At 35.8% G+C, this 26,727-nt stretch overlaps 2 protein-coding genes across 3 annotated transcripts in view; one reads left to right on the forward strand and one right to left on the reverse strand.

Annotated features, from left to right (window-relative positions):
* The window catches only part of LOC140156661 (trafficking protein particle complex subunit 10-like), a 46,058-nt gene extending 43,485 nt beyond the window's left edge, over nucleotides 1–2,573 (reverse strand). Inside the window, 2 exon segments of the mRNA XM_072179597.1 lie at nucleotides 192–273; nucleotides 2,366–2,573. Coding sequence (XP_072035698.1) covers nucleotides 192–273; nucleotides 2,366–2,402 — 119 coding nt within the window. The 5' untranslated portion in view covers nucleotides 2,403–2,573.
* A 92-nt stretch (nucleotides 2,574–2,665) lies between these two features.
* On the forward strand, nucleotides 2,666–26,299 carry LOC140156662 (histone-binding protein RBBP4). 2 transcript variants are annotated; one of them, XM_072179598.1, is made up of 13 exons: nucleotides 2,666–2,797; nucleotides 7,561–7,708; nucleotides 8,055–8,105; nucleotides 9,259–9,297; nucleotides 10,570–10,664; nucleotides 11,613–11,786; nucleotides 12,308–12,426; nucleotides 13,070–13,230; nucleotides 20,121–20,184; nucleotides 21,673–21,735; nucleotides 22,177–22,331; nucleotides 23,004–23,172; nucleotides 23,857–26,299. In XM_072179598.1, the coding sequence occupies exons 1-13, from the start codon at nucleotides 2,779–2,781 to the stop codon at nucleotides 23,920–23,922; spliced, it is 1,323 nt and encodes a 440-aa protein (XP_072035699.1). In that variant the 5' UTR covers nucleotides 2,666–2,778; the 3' UTR covers nucleotides 23,923–26,299. The 2 variants fall into 2 exon arrangements, with proteins under 2 accessions (XP_072035699.1, XP_072035700.1); XM_072179599.1 differs by having other exon boundaries at nucleotides 12,311–12,426.
* Nucleotides 26,300–26,727: the final 428 nt, after the last annotated feature.

The following is a 26,727-nucleotide window of genomic DNA, read 5'->3' on the forward strand; positions in this document are numbered from 1 at the left end:
CCGTGCTATGTACATCCATCCCCTAACCAACATTTCCAGCTACGCCACTGCCCCGTGCTATGTACATCCATCCCCTAACCAACATTTCCAGTCCACTAAGAATTAATAAAAAAATCAAAATTGATTTTTGCTCAAGAGATTTCTGATTTTGCCTGATTTAATATGTCAGATATATACATGAATTGACCCACCTTCTCCATTCCATGGGATCTCGCTGAAGTGACTGAAGTAGCTCTGCTTTAACAGATGAAAACAGTTCCTGCTCTCCATGACCTGTGCAAATAACAATAAATAATTATGCAAAAGTTTTAAGTACTTCCAATGCAAAAATTTATTTCCCTAAATCAAGAACCGTAGGTTATATACATGTAGGTCAAACTATACCGGTACTTTTTCTGAATCCTTGAATTTGACTCAAATTGTACAATGACCTTTTCCTGCCATCATGCTTTTGGCAAAAGTAAAGCAAAATAATAAGTTTTCACCATTCTGCAGCACTAAAAACTCGTCCTTTGCATTGTTTTGTTAAAATTGATTCCAATAACTTGACTGTAACTAGGAGTGGGCTATAGATGGCTCATACTTTGTTTTGTTTGGTAAACAGTTTTTTTTGTTCTATATAACCTATCTCAGCTTGAAATGACAACATTTTTGGCAGGGGGTCTGAGAAAAAAACGTGCAGCGCCCTCTTGTGTCACCATACCTTAATCTTGTAGAGGAGCGGATTTGAGTACAAAATCCTTCATAGTACGGTACTCCTTTTCTGGCATATTGCTATGATTTTGGTGTCTAAATATATGTAAATGAGCTATCTAATTTTGAAAGTTTCATAAAAATCGGACATTCCGTTTTCTTAAAAATTGCCACTTTGGGTCAAAATTGAGCGTGAGGGCGCTTTTCTAGATTTTGCGCAAATTTTCTTCCTTTCAGTATTTTAATGTTAAACATGAAGTACACCGAAGTTTGATCTGCTCGAGAAATTTGAGCTTTTTAGCAGTGCAGTAGTTTGTCCGCAACTCTCATCAGAACGTTTAGGATGCCACCATTGAAGGAACATTCAAACGAGTGCTACGGACAAACTAATTGTGATAAAATGCTCAAATTGCTTGAGCAGTTTGAACTAGTGCATAGTGATCATCTTCATAGCTATTAACTTTTAACAGCAAATGGACGTAAACTTGCGACAATATTTTTTTCCAAGGACAGGTTCCCTTGCCGGCTTTGACAGTGACTAGTCCGAATAATCAGATCCAGAAAAAAATATTAATTTCTGACATGATCGTGTTCTGGGTCTGAACTATTTCCATTCGAAATCTTGATGCCAAATTGGACAAAAGAAGCACATGGTCCATTGGTCCTACATCCTTTTGATATTTGAGTATTTGGACAAGCGGAACAGTTTTGACAGACCCTTTGTCTACCTCTCTGTTTGTAAACAAACGAGGAGGTCGAAATTGTCCTCCTCTGCGAATACGAAAGGCAGCGTAACAGTACGGCACTAGACAGCGACAGCGTTATCCATCGCGTATATATGTGCGCGACGTCCATGCATTGAGCTTGCATTGGACCTTCCTTGTGCAAAATAATATGCGCTGGACAGCTAGCAGTACGCTTAATTTGTAATTTAAGGAAATCTGACAGAATACAATAGAAAAATTATCAAATTTGTGTACATCGTGGAACATTCTTTGCGTGGCTGTGCGTAGTAAGCAGTTGTACGCAGATAGCCTCGCTAATATGGACGCGTAGCCGTAGTAGAGTAGCGTTGATTACGCGCATGTAGTTAGCATGATTAGTCGCGGAGTAACAAGCGTAGTTGAATGTTCCACGATGTACACGAATTTAATATTTTTTCTATAGTAGATTAGTACCGGTACAAATTAAATTTATGAAATTCATGTTCATGTGTTTTCAAACTAAGGCCGAGTAAAAAAACAAACATGTTTCTCGTCCGCGCCCTCCTCATTTTTTGAAGATTTTTCAAATTTCTTTTTATTTTGTAAACTTTCAGTTATAACTTGTAGAAAAAGATGTTTCAGAAGTTGAAACTTATTTTACGGTTTTGTAAATGCATAATACATCATTTAAGAAGAGTTTTGTGATCACTAGTGGGGTCTACCTCTCAAAACAATAAAATAAAAAGGGCCTCCTCCTTTTTCTCAGATATCAATCTGTATGTCGAGTACCCGAAACATGTTGCCAAATACAGGTATTTAGCGTCGTTTTCCAATAAAAAATAAAAAATAAAAAGCCCCTCATTCTCCTAATTTTTAAAATCCCGGACGAGAAACATGTTTTTATTTTTACTTGGCCTAAACCTGAGACGACTTTAGCCTAGGTATATTCGTCTCAGGCCTAAACTCACAGGTAACAATTGGTTTTCTGTCTGTATCCTTCTCCATTTCTGCTTCACGATGCTGGCTCTTTAACTTTTAAGACTCCTTCTCCAATCCCATAGTGAGATTGTCAAAATACAATGTAAATTTTGATTTATTGTGGGTTTATCTGTTTGTTCTTATCATTTTTGTGTGACAAGATTGCTGAATTTTGCTCTCCGACCTCGTAACATAGCGCCGTCTACCGACAAAATCAAGAAAACTTCCGGCTTTTGTTCCCAGAGTTTCATATTGAACGATTTACGTGTAATGAATGCTGAGCAAGAAACCAACAAAATTATTTCGCGGGGAAAATTTCGGACAACGGAGCATGCGTGAAACAACTCGGCTCCCCCGGCAAGAACCAACAATACACATTTGACATTGAAATTATTTCATTAAAATGGCAGAAAAAGAAGGAGGTAAGGTTTTCTAAGAGTGATCATAATGTTGAATTATCACTTGTACAGGTAATATGTAATTATGATTGCATTTTATGATTCAGTTAGCTTGTAATGATGTGCAAAGTAACTGCATCTGAGAACAAAGTCATCCGTTCAGACATGCAGAATTCGCACCCCATGCTTTTCAATGCGCATTCATATCATCCATGCATCTGACAGCAGGTTCATCTGATCTGATCTGGTATTCTGGTTCAAAACAGTTCAACACCCCAAGTGGGGGAAATTACCCTGTTGTAATGTGTGTGCTATCACTACCCGTCAGAAAGGCTGCTTCAGCCTCCTCTCACTCTCGGAGGCTCTCTGCGCTGCGTCAATCTGCATCACGGCGGCCGGCTCCACAACAATGAACAATTCTGCTTGAATATCAACTCCTCTCATCTCGAATGTATAGTCAGCAAGACATCATTACTCGACGCATCACGCTAACTGTGTATAAACTAGGTAACCTAGGCAAACCTTAGTTAACACATTTACTAGTCAGCTTAATTCGCCGAGACCGGGCCCCAACACAATGCATATTTACATAGAAATTTGAATTTTTTTCGAGAATAGGTGGGTGAAGGAAACCTACATAAATATGTTTTCTATACTTCACTTGACCCAAATATATGATTTTTTATGGTGATAATCAAGTCGCACATGGAATTTTAGAGGATTTTGATAGCAAGCTGCTATCGCCATGAGACTAAGATCTAGAAACACCCCGAAATGCCGTTTTGGGGAATTTTGCTAGCTGAATCTTTTTGATGAAAGTCAATCTTTGACAAGATGTAACTTTGCTACGGAAAGTGCTATGAAAAAAAGGTTTTCAGTTTTGGCTTAGTTTACTCAAGGGCTTTAATTTGATATATAAAATGATGCAATTTGATGGCAAATTTGAATTCACCTAGCATACCTATATAAACCTCTGAATGATGCTTGCATTAAATTTTGGTTGGTAGTGGTCTTTTACAACAACAAATCAACAAATCCACGCCAACGAAGACGTCTACAAATATGCATTCCTACCCATACCAGAACTGCTAGAGAGTGGAACGATCTGCCAAATCATTTGGTTGACATTCAAGATCCCACCCAATTTAAAACCAACATGATACCGGTAACCAAACACCTGCAAGAAATCAAGAAAGCAAATGTTTATGTTGTTGGTGTTATGTACCAAAATGATTTTTTAGAGAAAGATCTATTTTTTTTGTATCGCAAACCCGTACATAATTAGGGAGACTGGCTCTTAACAATGTTTACTGCACTGTACAATTCAGAATTTCCACAGCGACATCTCTGCCCAGTCATTATTACATCATTGTACATCGACTGATCTTCAAAACATGCATGCAAATCGAAAACAAAATGGTCGTATGTGCGATCCCGACCCATGCCTCCGAGCTACCTATCGTTCTAGTGGAGAAACGAACTTCGCACATGTATTTTCGGAACAATGAGATGACCCAATGACCCGACATGATTTGTTATTGTTTTTCAAGTCGATTGCCGCAGTATTTCATTCGCAACACTAGGCACCGGAGTTTCGCGCGATCGCGCAAAAAGCGCAAAAAATCACGACTTTGGGGGTCCATCACGATTTTGGTGGTCCATCGTGAATTTTGAGAATTTTGCCAAACACACTACTTTTCAATGTAAATTCACCAATATTTACTGTTTACGTGAGTCCAGACCAGCACAATATCCTCCCCGGAAGCCCTTCCGTGATATATGCAAATGTCCGATTTTTTCCATGATGTGTTACCATGTGTGGTAGTTAATTCTTTACATCGATCGTATGTATGAGTGACGTCATTAATCATATGCATAATTGATTGAGCGAAGAAGGGTAGGATATAAGTCACAGAACGCACGCGAGATACGAATCAGTTCATGACAAAAACAACATTTGGACGCCAAAAAAGTACAGTTATTGCACAGTACAGTAGTAGCTTTTCACATAAAATTTGCATTGTTCACATAATGTATCAACTTCATGGAGAAAAACATCGGACTAGCACGTGTGAAATAGGTGCAGAATTCGGCATACTTGATTTACTTCAAATTGCGTGTGACTTCATCAATGGATACAAAAAGTGGTGGAAAACGCATTTCGCGCTTTTTGACTTGAATTTTCGCGCTTTATAAAAAACCGGCCGCGCATTTTGCCGTTTTAAATCGCGTGAAACTCCGGTGCCTACGCAACACCTTTACTAGCATGTTGTTTCAATAGATCGTTATTCAGAGTGATTGATGTGATACAGTTCTCGAGTAATTTTTGACATTTTCAAATTTTGTTTGAAATTATCGTAATTCCAAATAAGGGGCGCTGTTATTTAGACTCCCGACTATGCTTTGAGGTGCGCGGTAGGAGCGCCTGCGGGATCGGCTCTCCTCAAAAGTAAAGGACTGAAATTTGCACTTGGTGGGTGGTAAAATGCTCCTTGTGCGTAAATAATTAATTCCTCTTCCACTTCCAAACATACATGTAAGGTAAAATTTAGTGTACAGTGGTGTGAAATTTTGTGAAGTGGTGCAAAATGTTACCCAGTGGTAATACATCGCTCCATTCAGCGTGATTTATGTAGCTGGATGCAGCATTAACTTTTAAAAAAAGAGTGATGCTGGATCAAGCGGATGGTCCTGACAGTTATGACGGGTCTGTTATCTACCTACAAAATTGAGATCCTCGCGAATAGGAAAGTAACAGCTTTAGTACATGTATGACACTACCCTGGGCCCTGCCCTATATACTACAATCCCGGTCATAATAGTTCGAACACTTTAACATGAGTACTTCAAAATCAGTGCCGTGGTAGCATTAAGGCCCAAAAGTCAGGGTTTGTTTTCCCGTGTTTTTCACTCCCGAGCTGAGCTTGCAGAAAATCCAAATACATGGGGTGAAAATTAAATCTCGGGGGTGAAAAATATTTTGCAGTGTGGTCGGGGGGTATAGGAGTAAGGTCCAAAAGTAGAGGGTCAGAGTTCACCCCCGAGCTTGCACATTCCCCACATATGGAGGGTGAAAAATTAATATTTTTTAAATTTAGGGGTCATTCACCCCTGATCGGGGGTTAACGCTACCCCTGCTTCAAATATGCTCCCATTCCCCCCGATCAATGTTGTTTGGGGTTTTTTTTGGTCATGAACCCCTAGAAACATCCAACATTTATTGATGGGTGGGGGAGGGTTGTAGTAGTAGGAAATGGTTCAGACTTTACGTCAAAAAAAGCGAAATTTAATATGTCAAGTATATCAGAAATACGGTCTCAAACAGTCCTACTTTGACACAAGTGTTCGAACTACTTTTGTCTGGGATTGTAGATTACAGTGGAAACTCGTAATACAAGCTCTGATAATATTTACAAAAAACCCAGAGGATGTTTAAAGACATTCCCACAACCCAATGGGGTTTCTGACCTTGTATGTCTGGCTTTTATACAGATGTGGTACAGTTGATCATACCTTGCATTGGGATTGTGTGCAAATATCTGGTGTTTTCATACTATTATTTAACATTCAAAACATCGAGACTTAGGAATAAAATTAATGCAGTGGGACAATATGAATGTTTCCTGTAAGAAAATCAAATATCAGTCCTAAGTCTCAACTATTAGCTCGTTGGCTGCAGTTTTAAAATGACCATTTTGTGTGTGTGGCAATGGGGACTTTGCCTTTAAAATTAGGTTATATTGATCAAATTTCCCAATCATAGTGCATTGTAGGAATGCCTTTAAGCCTCCTCTGCAAAAAACCTGATTAGACAAGCTTGATTTTCAGGTCCCACTGAATCATGTGTGATGGATAAGACAAAATCCTGATAAGTCAAAAAAAGCGAAATTTAATATGTCAAGTATATCGGAAATATGGTCTCAAACAGTCCTACTTTGACACAAGTGTTCGAACTACTTTTGTCTGGGATTGTAGATTACAGTGGAAACTCGTAATACAAGCTCTGATAATATTTACAAAAAACCTGATTAGACAAGCTTGATTTTCAGGTCCCACTGAATCATGTGTGATGGATAAGACAAATCCTGATAAGACAAACTAAATTTCAGGGTGTAATTTTTCCGGATTTTTGGGATTAAAAAAAAAAAAATCCGATTTTCAAAAAAAAAAAAAAAAAAAAAATTATTTTTTTATTTTTTTATTTTATTTTTTTATTTTTTATTTTTCGCTTTTGGAGTGGCCCTGGACCAAGAGCTAAATGCTTAACAGAGATGTCACATTTCCGAATTTTCAGTTTCGGATATGAGAAAATCTCCAATTTTAAAATGAAAATTCCTTAGAACCCTGACTGGATGATTTATAGACACACTGTACTGTGCAAAAATGGTGATGCAATTTCTCATGTGTATGTGAATGATATGATACTGGAAGTATGTATTCACAGATAATAAATGTTTTTATACTATAAAGTGAAGTATTTTAACAGTTTCTCATTTTTGCATTTTACCCCATGAAATTGCATCTCCAGTGGTGCTCAAGTGTGTAAAACCCCTCTGGCCTGGACCCCACCAGGGGCCCTGGAGCGGGCCCCTGGACCCCCCGCCGCCGCAAGCTCCGCTCGCTTCGCTCGCTCCGCTTCGCAATTTCATTGCCTTGGGGTTTTTTTCCTTAAAGCACCAATCACACCCCTGAAATTTTGTGGCCCCACAAATTTTGTATTAAAGAGTTTCCACTGTAATCATGCCTTTAATAACCATATTTCTATCCTCTTTCATGTTTTGTTGCAGAAACCTTTGATGATGCAGTAGAGGAAAGAGTGATCAATGAAGAATACAAAATATGGAAGAAAAACACACCATTTCTGTATGACTTGGTTATGACACATGCCCTAGAGTGGCCAAGTTTAACATCACAATGGCTGCCTGATGTCACAAAGTAAGCACCAAAATTAGAAATAAAATTGAACTGTTGGCGCCTGACAATTCTGTTACTGCGTACCGGTAATCAAACTCCAGCACAGGTTGTTAGTGTTGCATAACTACATGTAGGGCAGCACCAGGAACGCACCATTATATTTCCAGGGGTCCAATGAAGTTTTGGTCAGACAAATTTAGGCCTTTCCTTTTGAGGCTTGCGGGATCGATCAATCGACCACCACATGCCTTATGCACTAAAGATGGCAAAAGCTGCAAGTAATACTGTGGGCTAGTTGACTTAAAAGTACTGTTGATCCCTTATTAAGCACTAAATTATTATGTTCAAAACATTCTTTTGTTCACAGAAAAGAAGGCAATGACTACTCCATACACAGACTTGTTTTAGGCACACACACGTAAGTATAGGGTCCACAACTTTTTTTTCCCATACTTCTAAAAAGTTAGATGAAAAATATTTTACGAAATGTAAAAATTTAAAAAGGTATACAGGTATTATAGTGCCCTATTTGTTTTACACATGTGGTGGACCAATTTATAGCATCACACATTGTGTACATTCACAGTGGTTAATTGTGTAAGAAACGAGGCTGACGTTTTAAAAGTTGCACCTGAGTCCATAGCAGTCTGGTTTTCTTGAATAAACGCATGAATATACCTGGCCTACATTTGTAACTGTATTGTTTGAGAGTTGACTCCAATGGACTCAGATGCAACTTTTAACACTCTTTAAAATGTTTTTTTGTTTTTTTACATGTGCAGTATGGTAATATGCATCGTTTTGTGTGAGAATACTTCGGACTAGATTAAAATAACATGGACACATCTTTCCAATTTTAAGTGTTTTCAGCCAAAGAAGATATCTTACACTTCCCACAATGCATTTCTTCCATTTCAATAATCTGTACTGATTTGCTAATTTGCTATCCAGTGCAACATGGGTCAATATTAGTGACAAAAAGTACCTCAATTACAGAGTACATCCAGAGCTTGCAAATTATGTTAATTTAATGACTATCAACCCATGTTTAGCCACTAAATTCAAAACAAGTGGAACATGTACAAAGAAATAAGAGTGTCATTTGATGTAATGAGGTGATACATCATGTTGTAAAGGATTCTGGGAAGGGTAATATAATTATCTTCTCTGGGCTACTTATGAGTATCATGGTTAAGCACCATCATTTGTGATGTGATCAAGCAAAATGAGTCGGATGTAGAGAATATTGATTTTGAGATTTGAATAAACTACATGTAGCCTATAATATTAATTTTTCTTTTATAATTTTATTGTTCTGAGCAACACTGAAGTGGCCATAAAGTGGCTTTGAAGTTTTTGACATCAAATTTATTTAGCTTGATCGCATCTCAAATATTTAATTTGATGAAGCAAGTGATGAGAAATGTACCAATAAGACTTGCGTTCTCATAGACGCTGGATTCATCACCGTTAATAACGGTTGGCTCCTGTATAGTGAATATATATTTGACTGAATGTACCCTCATTTGTTTATAACACCATTTATTTTTTGCATGTTGGGATATTTACAGCTCTGGTCAAGTGGCAGCAGCGGGCGCTACACCCGGGTGGTGAGTGGTATTTTAATACTTACATCAATTGCTAAGGTTGTCAGGAGAATCTTAAATGCAGTTCTGAAATACTATAGGGTGTAAAAAGATGTGAATGTTTGTAAAATGCTTGTCTCTCATGCTAAATGATAGACCTTATTTTCTTGTTGGTTTGAAGTGAAACAACCAGTGAAATCTGCAGTTTAGTTCCTGCATGTTTTTTGAGAAACTCTTGCAACCTAACTGAAATGGAAATTCTATGTACATGTAGTGTAGTTACATTTATTTACTATCGTATCTTAGAAAAATACTTTCATTCAAGATGTCACAAAGATAACAAATACTTCTGGTGTGCTCTCATTTTTCTATTGAAATGAATTGCATTTTAATTTGGAAGACATGTGGGTGTATTCTAGAGGAAAAGCAAAGCCCATTGTGACCAAAAGCAAAGCCCATTGTGACCAAAAGCAAAGCCCATTGTGACCAAAAGCAAAGCCCATTGTGACCAAAAGCAAGTTGGGAGTTTTCATAGCCTCACGCAGGGATGTGAGAGTTCCTCTTTTCAGCCGATTTCCTCTTTTTTTGTTTTCGCATTTTTCTTTTATTTTCAGCCCATATGTGGCGCTTTTACCCTGATTTTACGCTGTTTTTAGTGATTTCCTCGTTTTTGGTCTGACCTCTCACACCCCTGCTCACGTCATGTGAAGAGAAAATAGGTCACAGATGTGTAGATCCATCGGCTCTTAAAAAAAAAAAGTAGACACAAAATATTAAACACAGGCTGCTTTGGGCTGTGGAAACCTGCTGATGATCAGACATAACCCCATTTGTCAAATCTTGTCTCAACAAAACAACAAAAGGGTTGAAATATGCAAAATAATAACATGGGAGCTACACATGTAAATTTTTCTCCCTGGTTCTGGAACAACTCAACAGATCGGAAAACTGGTATTCTAGTCGACTATACAACATTTGTTGTGCCCTGATATAGCATTCTTGATATTCCAATACATTGCTCAGACTATAGTTTGCAGTGTATATGTTTGCAAATGATGTATTTTTCTGACACTTCTTGTATGATTCCATCGTGAAATCATCTTAATTATTTACTGATGCAAACCACAACATTTTTTAGAAAGTTCCTTATTCAGAGGATCTAGTTTCCACCTGAAAACCCCCACATTTACTGTAGCTTATGAATCTAATTGTGGACATGCATGTGACTTATTTCTCAAATTCATTTTAGAGTAGTAAGAGCTGGAAGTGTGATTGCGTGTTGTTTTGTTTCCACAGGTCGGACGAACAGAACCATTTGGTAATAGCCAGTGTACAGCTGCCAAATGATGACGCACAGTTTGACGCATCACACTATGACAGTGAAAAAGGAGGTAGGTAACATTCATTTCTGGTGTTTTGGGCAAGAAGGCCCTATCTGCAATAGCTGCCAGGTGTCATATGAGTTACAATATAATTTCTTCAACTTATGTTCATTGCTCAATAGGAGGTAAATGCCATAAATGTGAAAATATGAGCTTTTCTACCAGGACATGCTTTTGGAAAAATGTGAGTCCTGGTCCACTTCAATTTAGTGGCGACTGGGACTCACTTATTATGAAACAGGACTCGCTAAGCCAAAATGGTCTAATATCCAATGGCACAATTCAAAGCTGTTCAATAGCCTCCATTCAACAATATTTAATAGCTCAAATTCTGACCTCGAATTGCAGAGAAACTTCAGTTTGGTTCACCATTTCCTATTTCATGGGTATCGTAATATGTATGGTCTGTATGGTGACAGGCTATGGTCTGTATGGTGACAGGCTATGGTCTGTATGGTGACAGGCTATGGTTCAGGACAAGAAGTGTAGCCGTTAGGCCAGGCTTCCTCAAATGGATTTGTTGAAGCACCACGTGAAATAAAAGAAAACTGCAAAGCGCCACTCAATGGCTGCGAAGTCGCTGGTGGGAGTCGGGGGGGGTGTCCCCCCTGTGAAGCTATCGATTTTTTGAAATTTGAGGTGCAAATGACGCCATTTGGTGCAACATTTTGTACTATTTTAGCCCGTCTTTACAAGGATAACATGGGAATTGCATTGTTTAATGTTGAAATATAGAATATTGGAGATATTCCTGCAAAGTTTGATCAAAGGGTTAGATTTTTTTTTTTTTAATCTAAACGGCGCCGCGCGCCACTCGGGAGCTATTTGCGGACCCCTGCATTAGGCTTTCTAATCTCAATGGGCTACATATACAGAAGGCAAGTAATAGGCCTGAAACAAAGCTTGTACATGCAGGCATTATGTTTTTTTATAGCATGTTGTATTTTCCCATTTCAGAATTTGGTGGTTTTGGTTCTGTGAGTGGTAAAATTGAAATAGAAATCAAAATTAACCATGAAGGAGAAGTCAACAGAGCCCGATATATGCCACAGAATCCCACGATTATTGCCACAAAGACACCCTCAAGTGATGTCCTCGTCTTTGACTACAAAAAGCATCCGTCAAAACCAGGTTTGTATTTATATTACTTATTATATTTAAATAATTAAGCTGCAAATTTTCAATATTCTTTCTTGATTTGTGCTCTTTCTGCTTCATCACTTTCAGCTTTTTCCATAAGAATTAATTGTAACATGCCTGGTGCATGAAACCACAAGGATATGTAAATTTGATTCTGAATGTGTCACCTGTCATCAACATCATCACAAATGATTGAACTTGATACCCGGAACTATAGATAATTCAACAAGAAAAGTACCAACAACATTTAATGTTGAACCCCCTAAAGAGCACCAAGCATACTTCCTATTGAAACCCCTAGTAAAAAGTATCAACAAGACTTCTTGTAGCACCTCTAAAATGTACCAAGTATTTACTCTCTCCATGCATGGTAAATGAATTATTAAAATGAATACAAACAAGCCTAGTATTATTTCAGTGGTTCTTAAATGTCTCAATACTTGGATTTTTAACCTATGGCTAGCACGCATAGTATTAACATATTTGCCAATATTTGCATTTGTTCACTGAAGCAGATCCTAATGGTGATTGTAATCCAGACATGAGGTTGAGAGGTCATCAGAAGGAAGGTTATGGCTTATCATGGAATCCAAATCTTAGTGGACACCTGCTTAGTGCATCAGATGACCATGTAAGTAACATTCAAGGAAACAAGGTCCAACCATCCCAGGTACAAAATGTCATCAGGACAAAAGTAAATCCCTGTGGATGACCTGGAAAGGTGAGGCAGGTGACCCATGATATGGCCTTGTTACAGGTTCCGATCAAGGTAGCCTTTATAGTTTAATTGTTGGCTTCACTTGCCTGTCCTGTATAAATGCCCTGACTCTATGGTTCTACAAGAGGTCAACACCTGGGGCATTTGTAGGAATATTTCAATATATATTCCATATTTTTCAATCTAGGTGTATGGGTTTGCAAATGATGTATTTTTCTGACACTTCTTGTATGATGATATCATGAAATCATCTTAATTATTTACTGATGCAAACAACCATATATAGCATGTCTTTATTGGGCCATACTGTTTGGTATAGTGTATCTCAAGGTTGAAAATAAGAGCGCTTGAACCAGGGGCCACTTTGGCAAACAAATTATTACTGTATCTTCTCCCATTCCCTACCCAAGAATATATGCTAAGAAGTAAATCCCGGTTATCTATTGATTGTGCCTGTTAGTATCTGAATTGCATGTATTATGTTTTCTTATTCTAAAGTTCAATGTTATTTTATATCTCAAGTTCTAAAACATTTATACCATTATTTTGCTTGTAGACAATCTGTATGTGGGACATCAACATGAATCAAAAAGAGAACCGTGTAATAGATGCCAAAACCATCTTCACCGGCCATTCAGCGGTAGTAGAGGATGTTTCATGGCATCTTCTTCATGAGAGCCTGTTTGGCTCGGTAGCAGATGACCAAAAACTCATGATGTAAGTACTGTAAAAGCTGCAGTTTTCCTGGTGTTTTTTTTTCTGTGTGACCAGCACTACACAGACTACACTGTGTGCTATCAGATAGTTCTCAAAGTAAAGTATATCAAGCTGTGTACTCGACGATGAAGTTAATGCTCTGTGTGCTAGCCATATGCTTCAACATAAAAAGTTTTGAGATACTTTCTCAGCCACCACCCATATCAGAAATATACAGTAAGAATTCCAATTGAATGAACATAGCTTTCAACAGCTGTACTCAATCCAGCCGCAATTGTATATCTCATGTTTCAAACTACAACGTTAATGCACGATCTTGGATATAATACTTAGCCAATCGCGAGAGTGTTGGCATGGTTGGATTCACTTCGGCGTAACTCACGCACAGTCCCACACGCTGGCGTACATCACATAGTGAACGCAAAAAAATGTCACGCTATGTCAGGCTGTGTTTATTCAATTAGAATTTCCACTGTAGTTGCTCAAACTCATGTTTTTGTGGAGGGAGTCTGCCTTTTGTCTCTTTCTCAAAAAAAACCTCATTGAGAGGCATTTTATGCTTGTAGATGGCTTTCTATGGTATACCACTGGTGTTACCACCTTCAGAGCATGTAAAATGAAATGGGAAATAATCTGTTGGTCTGCAAATGATGTATTTTTCTGACACTTCTTGTATGATGGTTTTATGCAGTGGCATGAAATGTGAAATTATTCTTTTATTAATCACTGATGCAGGCAAATGAAAAACATGTCTTCAAGAACCTTTTAATTTAATCTTTGAGTTTGAGGTCCTATGCAAGAGCCATTTTTGAATGTAACATTCTCACTTTTTTGTCATAGAGTATACCATGTCCTGCCATATTTATAGGTTCCTAATACAATGTGATATTGCCATTAGAAATGGATAATTACATAATGTATATTACTGGTACTATCAAAAATTATAATAGTCCAGGAGCAAGATCCCACAGGGGGCCTAAATAAGGACTTGGTTCATCCCCCACTACATACAAGGTTTGACACCATAGGTAGTTAGTATGGACCCTCTAGATCACTGCTAGGTAGGTAGTGGACTCAAATTGTGGTATCACTTTTTTTTACAGGTCATTTTATGTATGGACGTATAATCGCATAAAATCACCAAAAATAGGACAAAATTAAGGGGTAGGGGAAATATAAACTCCAAGAACTCAACCTTTACTCATAATAATGAATTTATTTTGGTATGAATATGTAGCTAATTGATTGTTCTAACTGCTTAGTATTATTTGAAAGCAAACCTAGGTTTCATTTGATCATGATTTGAAGTGGCCAGTCCATACACTAGTGAAAAATCAGATTTTTCACAACAATGCGTAGGGTGGGTGTTTTTGTGACATTGGCTTCAAATTTTACTATTGTGTCAATTTCTATTTTCAAAATTAATTAAGTTTCCATTTTTTAATTTTGTTTTTAATATCAAGCATATCTAGGCAAACTTTGATGTTCTGGTTCAAATATTTATGTATGTGCATGTTTGCTTGCATGTTGGTTTGTGTTGTGTGGGTTTGGGGTAGGTGGGGTTGGGTATGTGGGGGTGGGTGCGGGGTGTGTATAGGGTTCAGGGTTGGGGTGTTTTACATGTCTTAATATGTCACTCGGCTGAACTATATAAGTTCTATTAACAAAATTTGTTTGGTAAGTTGCCATTCATGTAATATTTTGAATATTTATATGTGTGGGGTGAGATCAACCGCTGTTTGTCAGGAAAATAGACTGAAAATGTAAACAAATAGTTACTTTTCCACATGTAGCAGCGTGTGTATATAACAATATTAAGGGGTAGGGGAAATATAAACCATCATAACTCAACTTCAACTCATGATAATGAATTCATTTTGGAATTAATATGTAGCTAATTGATTGTCCAAACGTGTTAGTATTATTTTAAAGCAAAGCAAACATTAATTGTCAGGTAGATAGCCATAAAATGTGAGAAAAGGTTACTTTTCTATGTATAACCATGTCAAATATGGCATTATTAAGGGTAGGGGAAATAAAACCACCATAACTCAACCTTTACTCATAATAATGAATTCATTTTGGTATCAACATGTAGCTAATTGATTGCTCTAACTTTCCAGTATTATTTTTAACAGAAAAACCATAAGATAGACATAAAATATGATAAAAATGTTAATTTTCCAATGTGTAACAGCGTAAAATTTGACAATATTAAAGGTTAGGGGACGTACAAACCAACGTAACTCGACATTTATTCATTATAATTCATTCATTTTGGCATTAATATATAGCTATTTGGTTGTTGTAATCTTTTAAAGCAAAATAACCATTAATTGTTAGCGGGAAAGACATAAAATGTTTAAAAAATGTCAATTTTTCATGTGTAGTACCATAAAATATGACAATATTAAGGGGTAAGGGGACATACAAACCACCCAAACTCAAGTTTTACTGATGAAAATGAATTCATTTTGGTATCAATATGTAGCTATTTGATTGTTCTCATTTTCTGGCATTATTTTAAAAGCAATTAAACCATTAGTTGTCAGGTAGTTAAACATACAATATGAGAAAAATGTTGATATTCCATGTCTAACAGCGTAAAATATGACAATATTAAGGGGTAAGGGGACATACAAACCACCCAAACTCAAGTTTTACTGATGAAAATGAATTCATTTTGGTATCAATATGTAGCTATTTGATTGTTCTCATTTTCTTGCATTATTTTAAAAGCAATTAAACCATTAGTTGTCAGGTAGTTAAACATACAATATGAGAAAAATGTTGATATTCCATGTCTAACAGCGTAAAATATGACAATATTAAGGGGTAAGGGGACATACAAATCACCAAAACTCAAGTTTTACTGATGAAAATGAATTCATTTTGGTATCAATATGTAGCTATTTGATAGTTCTAACCTTCTAGTATTATTTTAAAAGCAATTAAGCCATTAGTTGTCCGGTAGATAGACATAAAATGTATGGAAATGTTAATATTCAATGTCCAACAGCGTAAAATATGACAATATTAAGGGGCAAGGGGACATACAAATCACCCAAACTCAAGTTTTACTGATGAAAATGAATTCATTTTGGTATCAATATGTAGCTATTTGATTGTTCTCATTTTCTGGCATTATTTTAAAAGCAATTAAACCATTAGTTGTCAGGTAGTTAAACATACAATATGAGAAAAATGTTGCTATTCCATGTCTAACAGCGTAAAATATGACAATATTAAGGGGTATGAGACATACAAATCACCAAAACTCAAGTTTTACTGATGAAAATGAATTCATTTTGGTATCAATATGTAGCTATTTGATAGTTCTAACCTTCTAGTATTATTTTAAAAGCAATTAAGCCATTAGTTGTCCGGTAGATAGACATAAAATGTATGGAAATGTTAATATTCAATGTCCAACAGCGTAAAATATGACAATATTAAGGGGCAAGGGGACATACAAATCACCCAAACTCAAGTTTTACTGATGAAAATGAATTATTTTTGGTATCAATATGTAGCTATTTGATAGTTCTAACTTTCTAGTATTATTTTAAAAGCAATTAAGTCATTAGCTGTCTGGTAGATAGACATAAAATGTATGAAAATGTTAATATTCAATGTCTAACAGCGTAAAAATATGACAATATTAAGGGTAAGGGACATACAAATCACCAAAACACAAGTTTCACTGACGAAAATGAATTCCATTTTGGTATCAATATGTAGCTATTTGATTGTTCTCATTTTCTGGCATTATTTTAAAAGCAATTAAGTTTCCCACGAGGGGTTGAAGGTCATAATGGGGCCAATACTAAAAATGATCCTATCATGTTGTAATGTTGTAATCTCAAATTGTTCCTCTCATCGCTAAGCATTTAAAAGAAGACAATTGTCATATTTCTACGAAGCGTAGTTCAGCGGTTATAACGTCGAATATATCAAAAATATCATAAATAAAGGTCAAATTTTAAAATGGTCCAATTGCACCAATTAACGTAAGAAACCTCAATCGTATACTACATTCAAATTTTGGTGCAACGATTTGTATTCCCGTGTTCCCCTTCACAGTTAATGCAGCCAAAGTTGAGTTATGGTAATATTTCCCCTACCCTTAATATTACCATATTTGACACTGTTACACATGGAAGTTTTTTCTCACATTTCCTTTGTATCTACATAACAACTAATGATACTAGAACGTTAGATGAATTCATTATCACGAGTAAAAGTTGAGTTATAGGAGTTTATATTTCCCCTACCCCTTGATATTGTCATATTTAGGGACCGTTGTAAGGGGGGGCTGATGCAAAAAAGGGGGTCTGAAATTTTTTGTCCTCCTAAGGGGGGACTGAAAAAATAACCACAAATTTTCCTGGAAAAATTGAGTTTATATGATTTTCTATGGGGTTGACCCATAATTTTCATGTCAAAAAGGGGACCCTAAAATTTTTGAGGTCTGTAAAGGGGGGGGCCGAAAAATTTTTGCGATGAAATTTTTTTGCATCAGGCCCCTCCCCCTTACAAGTGTTTGTGAACGGTCCCTTCTGACAGTTTCTGTGTATCTACCTGACAACTAATGATCGCTTTGTTTATAGAAAGTTAGAACAGCCAATCAGATACATTCTGATACCAAGATGAATTCATTTTCATGAGTAAAAGTTGAGTTATGGCAGTTATAAATTTCCCCTACCCCTTAATATTGTCATTTTACGCTGTTAGACATAGAAAATTGACCTTTTCCTCACAGTTTCTGTATATCTGCCTGACAAATAATGGTCGCTTTGCTTTATAATAATACTAGAAAGTTAGAACAACCAATTAGATACATTTTGATACCAAGATGAATTCATTCTCATGAGTAAATGTTGAGTTATGGCAGTTTATATGTCCTCTACCCCTTAATATTGTCACATTTAAGCTGTTAGACATAGAATATTTACCTTTTCCTCACAGTTACTGTGTATCTACCTGACAACTAATGATCGCTTTGCTTTGAAATAATACTAGAAAGTACATTTTGATACCAAGATGAATTCATTTTCATGAGTAAAAGTTGAGTTGTGGCAGTTTATATTTCCCCTACCCCTTAATATTGTCATATTTAGTTATGCTGTTAGACATAGAATAGTTACCTTTTCCTCACAAATACTGTGTATCTACCTGACAAATAATGGTCGCTTTGCTTTAAAATAATACTAGAAAGTTAGAACAATCACTTAGATACATTTTGATACCAAGATGAATTCATTTTCATGAGTAAAAGTTGAGTTATGGCAGTTACAAATTTCCCCTACCCCTTAATGTTGTCATTTTACGCTGTTAGACATAGAAAATGTACCTTTTCCTCACAGTTTCTGTATATCTGCCTAACAAATAATGGTCGCTTTGCTTTAAAATAATACTAGAAAGCTAGACCAATAACTTGGATATATTTTGATACCAAGATGAATTCAATTTCATGAGTAAAAGTTGAGTTATGACAGTTTACATTTCCCTACCCCGTAATATTGTCATCTTCACGCTGTTAGACATAGAAAAGTTACCTTTTCCTCACAGTTTCTGTATATCTGTCTGACAACTAATGGTTGCTTTGCTTTAAAATGATACTAGAAAGTTAGAACAATCACTTAGATACATTTTGATACCAAGATGAATTCACTTTCATGAGTAAAAGTTGAGTTATGGCAGTTTATATTTCCCCTACCCCTTAATATTGTCATATTTACGCTGTTAGACATAGAAAACGTACCATTTTCTCACAGTTTCTGTGTATCTACCTGACAACTAATGGTCGCTTTGCTTTAAAATAATACTAAAAAGTTAGAACAATCAATTAGATATACATATTGAATTGAATTAAATAGAATTAATACCAAGATGAAGTCAATATCATGAGTAAAATATTGAGTTCTGATGATTTATTTTCCCCTACCCCTTAATATTTTTCTATGTTATGCTGATATACGAGGGAAATCAACATCAGTTTTTGTTGGGTTTTTTGGGTTTTTTAAACATTTTTTGTCTTTTTTCCCAGTGGTTACTCACGTCCTACACATAAATATTCAAAATATTACATCAATGGAAACTTAACGGATTTTGTAAATGGAAGTTGGTGCAGTGTAGTGGCATATTAAGACATGTACACACACATTCATCCCCTCCCCCCACACATACCCTATGTACACCCAGCACCCCACACACACCTCGTCCCACAGACACCCCAACGAACTCATACATATTATAATGATTGGAACTGTTACAATAATGTTTCCCTTGATATGCTTAACATTGAAAACAAAATAAAACATTAAAATTTAAATAAAAAAAATAAAAATGGAAACTGAATCAATTTTGAAAATATAAAGTGCTATAGTTGTGAGATTTGAGGCCAATGTCAAACTTTACACATGGTTTTAAAAAATCAGATTACCACTCATTTATGGACTATATACTTCCAAATATGCTCAAATGAAACCTGTTTTTGTTTAAAAATAATACTAGAAAGTTAGGAAAATCATTTAGCTACATATTGATACCAAAATGAATTCAAAATAATGAGTAAAAGTTGAGTTCTTAGAGTTTATATCTCCCCTACCCCTTAATTTTGTCCTATTTTTTGTGATTTTATGCGATTATACGTCCATACATAAAATGACCTGTAAAAAAAAAGTGATACCACAATTTGAGTCCACTACCTACCTGGCAGTGATCTAGAGGGTCCATACTAACTACCTATGGTGTCAAACCTTGTATGTAGTGGGGGATGAACGAAGTCATTTTTTTGAGGTTGCTGCTCCTGTACTATAATAAGACCAAACTTGTACAAAATATGAAAACTTAAAACACAATACTTTGCTTATGTTTTTTCTGTTTAGCTGGGACACAAGGGTAAACAACACAAGCAAACCGAGTCATGCGGTAGATGCACACACAGCAGAGGTACGTTGTTTTAAGTCAAGTATAAAAAGAGCTCTTTTCAACTTTTACACAAGTTTCATACAAAATTTTACCTGTGATAATGATTCTGCCAGGATTGAAAAGTTTAGGTAACATTTTGAAAATCTGATAGATCTGGAGCAGTTATGACATTGGGTTATTCCAGTTGAAATCCTTACACCTCCTATAGCAGATGTGTCCTTACTCTCCCACACAGTGGGTATAGATTTCAAATAGGTTCAGCCATTCAGGTAACCCCATTTGAAATTCACGCTCCCCTATGTGGAAGATTACGGCCATGTCCTCCATAGGGGGTGTGTGGATTTCAGCTGGAATAGCACATTATAATATGGGTGTGTACAAGTGGTTTATAATCTCATAGAATAAAATGCAGGGTTTGCAGGTTTTTCCACTTGACAAAAACTAATTAAGTGGTAAACAATTAGCTTGTTTCATCTCAAAGCAAAATATTATAACAAAAATCATTTCCTGAGTTAAAAGGCATAGGTTTTCAGTTCTCACTTACTGAAATGTGTCGTATCAAATTCAAAACGCTTTAATTTTCAGGACTTGATGAGACAAAAAAGGTACTGAATGATTCATATAAAGTTGCTTGTTACTATTTATGAGCTTTCATGTGTTACTTCTTAAGGGCTGGGGTATGAACGTTTGGACAGTATTTATTTTGGGACATTAGAGCACATCAGACTTATCGAATTGCATTCTGAATACGAAGAAAGTCATTCTGATATCAAATAATTTTGATTTTTGAAATTCGCAATTTAATACACATTTTATGGCAAATCATTAAAAATTGATATTTTTGATATTTAACAGTACTTGAAGTAAACTTTATAAATCTGATGATTTATACTTAAAGTGTATGTAGGTGAGGTGAAAAGCCGACGATCAATTGAAAAATTTGACCTTTTCAGTATTGAAGATATGGATTTTTTTTCCCAAAACACCAAAAAAAAAATTAGGTCTTTTGGGAAAAAATCCATATCTTCAATATGAAAGGTCAAAATTTTCAATTGACCGTCGGCTTTTTCCTCCCAGCTACATACACTTTAAGAATATATCATTAGATTTATATAATTTACTTCGAGGACTGATGTTATATATCAAAATTTGAAAAATATCAAATTTTTATAATTTGTCATAAAATTTGTATTATATTGTAATTTTCAAAAATGAAAATTATTTGATATCAGAAAGACATGCTTCAGTATTCAGAATGCAATTCGATAGGTCTGAGGTGCTCTCATGTCCCAAAAAATACTGTCGAAACATAATAAACGCTCATTTTAGATCCCTTAATATTTGATTTGACTATAAATGAGTGTTTTTGCCGGTTATTGCCAATTAAAGTTAAACTATGCAAAAACAGGTTTCTGCACCAAACCCTGATAGAATGTTCATTTTGACTGTCGAGTTTGTTTAGTAATTTAAGCTTAATATACATTCCACTTTATTTCTTCCTTCTCTCAGGTGAACTGTTTGTCATTCAACCCTTACAGCGAGTTCATCTTGGCTACAGGATCTGCAGATAAGGTAGGTACTGTCCAATATGTCTTGCAATTGATCTCACTGATTCTATGTAAACAGTTGATTATTGACTTGATGCTGCAAATGATGGAACTTTCTGACACTTCTTGTATGAGGTTCTATGTTGAGGCATAGAATATGAAATTAACTATTATTGTTTTACTGATGCAGACATCAATTTTGACATGTTCCATAATCACTACTTACTCAAGGTACAAAAGACAAAGCAAAATTGGTTATATAATTAATATGCACGTCCTCCATATATTTTCATTCCTTGTGTAGTGGGGTTGCTCAAATTCCACAGATACTGGAAAAACGCATTGTGTTTACCTTGCTCTTGCACCATTACGTGCATGGTTTTAGTGACTGTTTGGAATATGTATAAATATTAAGAGAAATATATATATGTATAAATATTAAGAGAAATATATATTACCATTTCAGACTGTTGCATTGTGGGATCTGAGAAATCTGAAGTTGAAACTGCATTCCTTTGAGTCTCACAAAGATGAGATTTTCCAGGTGCAGTGGTCACCTCATAACGAGACCATCCTGGCATCCAGTGGAACGGACAGAAGGCTCAATGTCTGGGATCTTAGGTGAGCATATAAAGATCAGGTTATTTGTGGGAATAGGTAAAATTGCCCTTAAAACTCACATACTTTTTTATATACATATTTCAGTCAGAATCAATCCACTGAAGCCAAAAACGGCTACTTTTAATTACGGTACATAAAGTCATAAAATAATTTGTGTCAGTCAGCCTGTAAAACATGGGTTTTCTGGCACCTTAATATCCCTTTAGAATAATTTCTTCAAGTTTTTTGACAAAGTAAATCATATTGGCAAGTTTATAAATAAGTCTACAGTGGAGGAGGTGGTTAATGGAGCATCTATGCTCCAAAATACTTATCATTATAATTTCTCTTGGTAAAGGGCTGGTATATAGTCGGATGCTAAGTGTGCATTGTTCCTGTGCCACCAACTCCTGCGTTTACTGTTATGCTTTTCTACTGAAGTGATTGGGAAGCTTATTTTGTTTTAATTAGTCCAATAGAAAAATGCTGCATGCAAAATTCCACCGTTTGTTTTCGTGCCAAAAAGTATGGAAAACATGCCCTTATTATATGCATCAAGAACATGAATGAGATTTTCCTTGGATAATTTCTGCATTTTGATTGAACTCTCTCTCATGCCTGAAGAAAGTGTAATACAGTGTAAATGACAAATTATGACTTAACAGTATTTTTTGTTTTGTTTGTTCCCTCCAGTAAAATTGGAGAAGAACAAACTCCAGAGGATGCCGAGGATGGACCTCCAGAGTTACTCTTCATTCATGGAGGACATACCGCAAAGATATCAGACTTCTCATGGAATCCTAATGAACCATGGGTCATATGCTCAGTGTCAGAAGACAACATTATGCAAGTCTGGCAGATGGTAAGATCAACAATTATTCTTAACTCTCCTGACTGCAGACGACAAGTTTCAAATTTTGTTTTAAAAATTCAAAAATTTCAGAGATATGTAAATTTGCATGACAATAATTATATGAAAATAAAATGCATTAAAATGAGTGCAAACAAGCCTAGTTGGTTCAGTGGTACTTGAGATAGCTCTTGAAAATGTCTTCAAACTTGGGACTTTTTATGTTGAAGCCTATGGCCAGCATGCATGCAGAGCATTATGGGAAACAAACAAAATGAATGGCAGCCTGGGGGCATTGAAAATGGCTTTAAATACGGAAGGTGTCCGAAAATTTCACAATCTTTTCAAAGAAATCCCAATGTGTCAGTTTAATTGTGGAAGTTAATGTTTTTGCAATCTAAATATAGATCTTGTGTAGTGTATACAATGCTTTGATCTTTATAGCACTGTACATTGATAGGAGGGTTCTATTGTGTTTGTCGAGTTTAAGATTGGTTAATTCTATCATCCCACATTCATAACAGATTGGTAATCTGAATGGCCAATTACACATCAAACTTTGTTTGGCCTTCTTGAAGAGAAAACAAAGCCCACCTATGTTGCTCATTAACAGGGCATGCACGTTGATCAGTACAAGAGAGTGCTGTTTGCCAGCTATTGTCGTTAATGACTTTCTTTTCTTTTTCTAAATTACAGGCAGAGAATATCTACAATGATGAGGAGCCAGAAACGCCTCAGCAAGAATTGGAGCCAGCCTCATAAGGTCAATCTGATTGTAATCAATTTTGTGTACATTGCAAACTGGACTATAAGTTCCCTGGTGATGTTGTATTATTTAAGTTGCAGAGGTTATTCATTGAACTACATTTTTATGAACATATGTGTACAAAAGGCAACAATAGATATGTACAAATAAGTAAAAAAAGTCTTTTGTTTGTCCAAAGGTTTCTCGAATGGAGAGTTGGAAAGTTATTCTGAAGAATTGGGCACCAAATCTCTTGGGTTATGTGATGATTTGAGCATGTCAGCGCACAAATTTCAGGGAGGCCACCAATGCCATTGCCTGTACTTTTTTAGTTTTGGCCTTGGTGCCCCAGATCTTTGTCAACTTCAAGGCATTCTTCGTCACTTGTTGGCCTTGGTGTCCTTCTTTGTCTTTGCCAAGTGGCCTTGAAAATGGGTGGCCGTAAAAATTAAAATTCAAGGCCTGGTGAATGTTTAGTCCATATGAAGATGTAAGATGTAGTCTACTGGCAGACTGCATACCACTTCTGTTGATTTCACAGCAAGTTGCACATGAATAACCTCTAGTGATATACTTTTCTAGGTACCAGAAGTTGTAGGAACATCATAGGTGTATTGTTTATTGTCAGTATCCACAATACTCTTGAAGGAGTGTGTGCTATCTTTCGGGTAAGGTAGCCGTAATTTGTTTTTCATACAACAACCATGTAAAGAAAATGTAATACCATTGTTGGTATCTATAGCATTATGTATATTGGTTTAAAACGACCTTATGAATTTGATATAATCTAAAACAGAATTAAAAAGACTAGTTTGCGTACTACCTCCTGTCAACCAGACCAAAATGCTGTACTGCACAAGTCAGCAACCAATCATGCTGCGCCTTTGCCCTGATGTCAGATGCAAACTTGTCCTTTTACTTCTGTCTTGGATTATAGTTGCAATCATAACCAGACACCAGTTTTACAGGATAGTAAATTGCAACAAGAATTAAAACAGCTTTTTGTGTAACTTTGTAATTGTAAAGCAAACGTTAATGTGCATATTTTGATTATTTTCAAACACATATGTGCATATTTTCAAGCATAGTGTGCATATTCTCACACATTAATGTGCACATTTTCAAGCCAGTGTTTTGTTTAGTATTGTGTGAACTTAGTATGGTGTAAAGCAATCCTTATTTCTATGCCCATGCAAAATTAATAATATTCATAACCTTGACATGACATTAATTTGGTTAGTTCCAACATACCTTGCAAAGATGATCGATTTTGGAAGTGTGAGCCAATCCAACCTTCCCCATTTGTAAGCCTCGGCAAAAAATGCAATCTCGGTTTTCTCTACGCAATTCTTGCTATGGAGTAATTATCTCGCTTTTGACAACCAATAAAACAAGGTGTTTAATGCCATAAAAACTTCCAAAAATCATTGAGTTCAATGATGTGTTGACAATAAATTATCAATTAATGTCATCAAGTAAGCTTAAATGCAATCACTAGTAAAAACATGGTTTTTAAAGCAAATTTGGGGTAAATCTTGCTTTTTATTTTTATAGATCTTGTTTTTTGCCTTTAAAAATTGCATTTTTTTTTCGGGGCCTACCCATTTGTTATACAACCAGCTTGCATTGCAATTTTTGAGTGTTTATGTGAGGCAATACTATTATCCAACAAATAACATGTGGTATGAAGCCACAGTCTAGTTCAAACTGATACGAGTCAAATTGACATCACTGGATGTATTTGGTTACATAAGCACCAAGAGATTTCAGTATTAACACTATGGAAAGTATTGTGTATGGACTCTATTAGGTTAGGTTAAAAATCCTTTTGTGAGCTAAGGTTAAACATTTATTCGTGAGCTAAAACTGTTTTGATTTACAATGTCATATAATAAAATAATGACACAAGAAACTTCAACAAATTGTGTAATACTGTTAGTTTTTAATAGCAACATTAATACTGGACAGTTATTTATTTCTTTGGAAAGTAATTATTTGAAACCAGCTGGGCTACATCCTTACAAATGTTACTGTACAACCGGCTGGAAAAATTATAATTCCCAGGAAGCAAACAACAAAATATTTTCATGCATTTCTTTATTTGGAAAAGTGAAAGTTCCCAGCAAATATCATAATTTCCATTGAATGAGTTTCCCAAATGCCCTGATATTTTTCCAGGCAGGCTGTACAAAGTGATGATGAATTAAAACAAGTTTATCCTGGATTCCTGTGTAATGAAAATGTCAAGTGTGGAATTTGATGTCAACCCTTTCATGACTTGGTAAGGACTTGCCCAAAGCTGTCAAAACAAAAGCTCAATACCCTGCTTCTTGTGGTTGCTTGTATGTATGTGACATCAATGGTCAATAAACAATATCCTGTCATTTTGTAAAACCTTTTTGAGTTCAAGTTTCTTTTCTTTCTTGTTTACAGTGGTTCATATTATATAGGATTCACAACTTACAAGTTCCCCGAGACTTTTTGCACATGTGGACCAATTTATATCGTCTTCATCATACATTGCGTTATAACAATGGTTCATTATGTAAAAAAGAGGTTCATCCAAGTCCACAAGAGTGAACTCTAAACAATATAGTAGGCCATTTTTTAAGGAAAACCTGACTGCTATGGACTCTGGTGCAATTTTAAAACTTCCTTTTTTTTACATAATGAACAACTTATTGTACGCAATGATATGTGATGCTATAAATTAAGCCACATGTGTAAAACAAATAAGGCTACACATACACATGCCATTTTACATTTCGTAAAATATTTTTTGTTCAAAAAAAATGAGGAACTTTAAATTAGAAGTTGTGAAT

Source organism: Amphiura filiformis, chromosome 7 (genome assembly GCF_039555335.1).
Source record: "Amphiura filiformis chromosome 7, Afil_fr2py, whole genome shotgun sequence".
In the NCBI taxonomy this organism is placed as follows: domain Eukaryota; kingdom Metazoa; phylum Echinodermata; class Ophiuroidea; order Amphilepidida; family Amphiuridae; genus Amphiura; species Amphiura filiformis.